The 4,509-nt window shown below is 40.1% G+C and overlaps 1 protein-coding gene across 1 annotated transcript; it reads left to right on the forward strand.

The window, feature by feature from the left end:
- Positions 1-1,043: 1,043 nt before the first annotated feature.
- Positions 1,044-3,327, forward strand: LOC106012412 (the record flags this gene model as incomplete). Its single annotated transcript, XM_013085334.1, is given in 3 exon segments — positions 1,044-1,188; positions 1,659-1,763; positions 3,119-3,327. Coding segments are annotated over 3 exon segments (354 nt in total). The 3' UTR covers positions 3,313-3,327.
- Between the last annotated feature and the right edge of the window lie 1,182 nt (positions 3,328-4,509).

The following is a 4,509-nucleotide window of genomic DNA, read 5'->3' on the forward strand; positions in this document are numbered from 1 at the left end:
TCTCTCTCTCTCTCTCTCTCTCTCTCTCTCTCTCTCTCTCTGGGGTTGCATAGACAAGTGTTAAAACAACAATGTTGTGTTTAAGACACGTTCCTACACGTCTTTCGTCAATATAGCTATTGTTAGCATCATACAGCTTCTCTTTGTTGGATTGTTTTTTCAAGTTTCGTTTTGCGGTAAAACTTGTTGTATTTTAAAATAGTTTCTTGGTTCTTGTATAAAGGACACATGAGGAGACGAATTAGTTCTGGGTATTTATTAAATTGACTTGGTATGTCTTCTACTAAAGACAGTGACATAAACGTACTGCTTTGTTCCACCCCTTCACTTATGCATGACGGCCTCCTGTCTTTGCAACTGGTGCGACCAGCCCTAAACTACCAGATGGTTGGTGTATGCAGTTTGGGAGTTTGGCTAAGTGTGATGATCTATTCGATATGGCTCTGAACGCTGCACAATTCCTAAATATTGTGAAAACAAATATGATACAACAGGAGACTGATGAGAAGTTTATTGGATGGAATGAAAAGAAAGTAAATGGGGAAGCTCTGAAAGACGCCTGTGTGAACAGCCCCTGCTGATGAAATAGATTTAGGAAGAGGTTCCTAAGACACTTGAATTAACTTACAGGCCATGAAACGTTATAATTTTTCAATCACTGGAAAATAAAAGGCAAGGGAAGCAGAGAAAGAAATAATCAAAATTACAAAGAAAAAATATTTCAACAGGTGGGTAAAGGGAAGAGATCAGGGTAATAATATAGGTCTTTAGAGAACCCGACAATGTTTGTCTCAAATCTAGCACTTGAGGAAGTTTCGGATATCTTGGTCTTGTGCTCACAGAATATGAAGCGAGAGCGTGATGATACGGATCTTTCCGCCTGTGCGTCCCTTTTATTGTTCTTTTTGTTGTCTCTATTTTCCCATCTCTAAATAACAATAAATCATAAATGTCGTTTTGTATTTGTCTGGAACACAAATTCTACTAACATCTCTACATGACTGTATTCTTTCCTTTTTTTATTCAAATAAAACTCAACCCAGGAACAAACTCAAAGGTAGAAGAGTGCGACAGCTATACACAGAGTTGATCTAGTGACTTGAGTGGTCTAAGACCGCTGTTCATCACCCAAGATGCGCTGGTTCCGGCCCTCGTGCATCCTGCTCCTGCTGTGTCTTTACGCTCTAGGTGAGTTTTGTAATATTGTTGGTAAAAACTGTTTAAGACCCCACTGGTACCGTCATTTGTTGTATAGCGGGCATACCCTATGCCCTCACACACAGAAAATGTGAGTTCAATTCTCGTGCAAGGAGGGTATTTTAAATCTAGTATCTCCATAACATGTCTGCTGGAACGTTGTAGTCCTGGGGATGGAAAAGAACAAGGAGACATTTTTATTAGACAAGAAAGAGGACAAGGGGGGGGGGGAGGAGAAGGGGCAGAAAAGGGAGGGGTGGTTGAGAATGGGATGGAGGATGATGACAACGAGAACGAGGGGAAAGAGGAAAAACTTTTTAAAGAATAAGGGGTTGATGTTGAAGAAAAGAAATGAGAAGGAGGAAAGAAGGCAGTTGGGGGGGGGGGGGTTCTTGAATCTCACTAACATACTTCAAAAGCAAATATCTATCAGTAACGACATTACTCCACACATCTGACAGCGGAAGGCAAAGCTCGCAGAGACAGATCCGGCTCACCACACTCCCGGAGAGATGGCGGGGACGACAAGGACAAGCACAGTCCTGAGTCCCACAGGTCTATGTCCGGTAAGCCTATGTGTGTGGCCAGTCCCTGGTCGTTTGTTCGGGCAGCAGCAGGTCATATGACTTCAGTACGAGCCTTTAAGTGCGCGGATCCTTACAGAACCGTTTGTGAGGCGTGCTGACAAAATGAGTTACTTCTCGCGATCCAAGAATGGAGATATCAGCCGAAAATCAAAACTGGGGTCAGATTTATAGATTTTCAGTTGATGTCATTTTGTTCAAATCTACCGTGTCTTTTATTATTCCATACTAACTAATTGTACAAACTCCATCTATAAAGTTGATGTATCAATTTCCATACAGCTAAAATCCTAAAGAAGTATCTCATTTTGTCAGCGCGCCTCACGTTTGTTAAAACCATAACTGCCCCTTGTGTTTGTGTTTATGTTCGTGCTTGTTAATGCAAAATAAAGCACGTCGACACAATGACTAACATTTGGTGAGACGAAAAAGTAAGATATACAGATCTATCTAAGCAGAAACGACAGTGGGAAAAGAAAGACGTATGACCTACCGGAGGAGTTCTCCAACCCCCTCGTGCTGTTCTATAACAAATAGACTTTGAGCCTTTAGTAAAGAGCAGTATCTTGCATTACTTTGTTTGAAAAGACGTATGGTCTCAAAGGTTTAATTGACATTTTTACACCGAGAACACTCTGTGCTCCTGTTGGGCTCTGAGCTTCCATAATTCTTAGAACGTAAGTACAAAGGACATCATATTTTATATTCTCTATCCCCTTTTATTATTGATGTTGTTGTTGCAGTCGTCCGTGTCACTTCTACTGCTGCTGTTTCTGTTACTGATGTTGTGGCTGTGGTTGTAGCAGATGATTTTTGTTTTGTTAATTGTTAGATGTTGTTGTTACAGTGCTTGTTGTCACGGTTGTCGTTGTTACTTCTTTTTGCTGTTGCTTTGTCGTTGATCTTGCTGCTCTTGTTGTTGTTGTTGTTGTTGTTGTTGTTGTTGTTGTTGTTGTTATTGTTGTTGTTGTTGTTGTTGCTATTGTTGTTGCTGTTGTTGCTGTTGTTGTTGCTCTTGTTGTTGTTGTGGCTAATCTTGCTGTTGTTGTTGTTGTTGTTGTTGTCGTCGTTATTTGTTTTTGTTGTGGATGTTATTGCTTTGTCGTTGATCTTGCTGCTCCTGTTGTTGTTGTTGTTGTTGTTGTTGTTGTTGTTGTTGTTGTTGTTGTTGTTGTTGTTGTTATTGTTGTTGTTATGTTGTTGTTGTTATTGTCGTGTTGTTGTTGTTGCTGCTGTTGCTGTTGTTGCTGCTGCTGCTGCAGCTACTGTTATTGTTGTTGCCTTTTGATTTATTTCATCTGGACACGCAACATTTCCACGTCTGTCTTTGTCTTCAGGCATGACCAAGTCGTCTAGGAACAGCCACATGTCTGCTGTGGAGAAACTCCCCAATGTCTTGTGGAGAGGGACAGAGCTCAATCTGTCGCCCACTTCCGTTGTCAAGGACGCACAGGGTGACGATAAGGACAAGGGGATACGACGGAATCGGAGAGTGAGGAGGTCAGCGAAGAAGAAAAGTGAGTTACAGTAGATACATTAACGGGTACTGATCTGTGGAAGGGGGTAGATTGAGGAGGGGGAGGGAAGAAATTAAGGAAATGACGGAAGAAAAGCATGAGGAGGAAAAAGACGAATAGGAAAAAGAAGAAGGGGTTTGTGTTAGAGAAGAGAAATGGGAAGGAGAAAAAAGGCAGGGGTGGGGGGGTGGGGGCAAATGTCTTTAATCTCATTGACATACTTTAAACACAACGATATATCATTAACGGCATTATTTTCATAAGAGGAAGGGGCTGGTGTTGAAGAAGAGAAATGGGAAGGAGAAAAAAAGACCGGGGTGGGGGGTAACATTTCTTAAATCTCATTGCCATTTAAACACAAAGATAAATCACTAGTGCATTATTTTCACACATCTCACTGCGGAAGGTATAAGTTTCACTCTCATTAATATACAACAAATCTCTCATAATTGCAGTCAAAATATAAATCCACCAAACTGCAACACTGTAATAAAACGGTGTGCCTATTGCAAGGTTCATTCATTTCTTCTCAGCTAAGTGTTTATTTTACGCCAATGCATTTGAATTTTTTAAACTTGATATTTCTTGAACATGTTGATGATTGATTCTCTTCATATTTACAAACTTGATGTACCCTTGGTTGAATTTTATTTGTTCCAAATTGGGTTGACATCAGTATTGAGATGACGGAGTAATTGCATTTTAAGTGCGTGGTCATTTTTAGACACCCCGTATAAATATGTTTGTACGAAGTCCGAAATTTAACTTGGAAACCTATCTTTGATTATCGCCCTCCATATTTTGCGTTTCAGGAAAGGGTAGAAAGCAGAAGTCCAAGAAGTCCAAAAAATCTAAAAAGTCCAAAAAGTCCAAAAAGTCCAAAAAGTCCAGAAAACCCAAGCCGAAGAAACACTCTCCAAAAAAGAAGCCGAAGAAACATTCTCCAAAGAAACATTCCCCAAAGAAAATTTCCCATAAGAAACATGCACCAAAGAAACATTCTCCCAAGAAACATTCCCCAAAGAAACATTCACCAAAGAAACATTCCCCAAAGAAAATTTCCCATAAGAAACATTCACCAAAGAAACATTCTCCAAAGAAAATTTCCCATAAGAAACATTCTCCAAAGAAACATTCCCATAAGAAACATTCTCCAAAGAAACATTCCCATAAGAAACATTCTCCAAAGAAACATTCCCATAAGAAACATT

Source organism: Aplysia californica, unplaced genomic scaffold (genome assembly GCF_000002075.1).
Source record: "Aplysia californica isolate F4 #8 unplaced genomic scaffold, AplCal3.0 scaffold00366, whole genome shotgun sequence".
In the NCBI taxonomy this organism is placed as follows: domain Eukaryota; kingdom Metazoa; phylum Mollusca; class Gastropoda; order Aplysiida; family Aplysiidae; genus Aplysia; species Aplysia californica.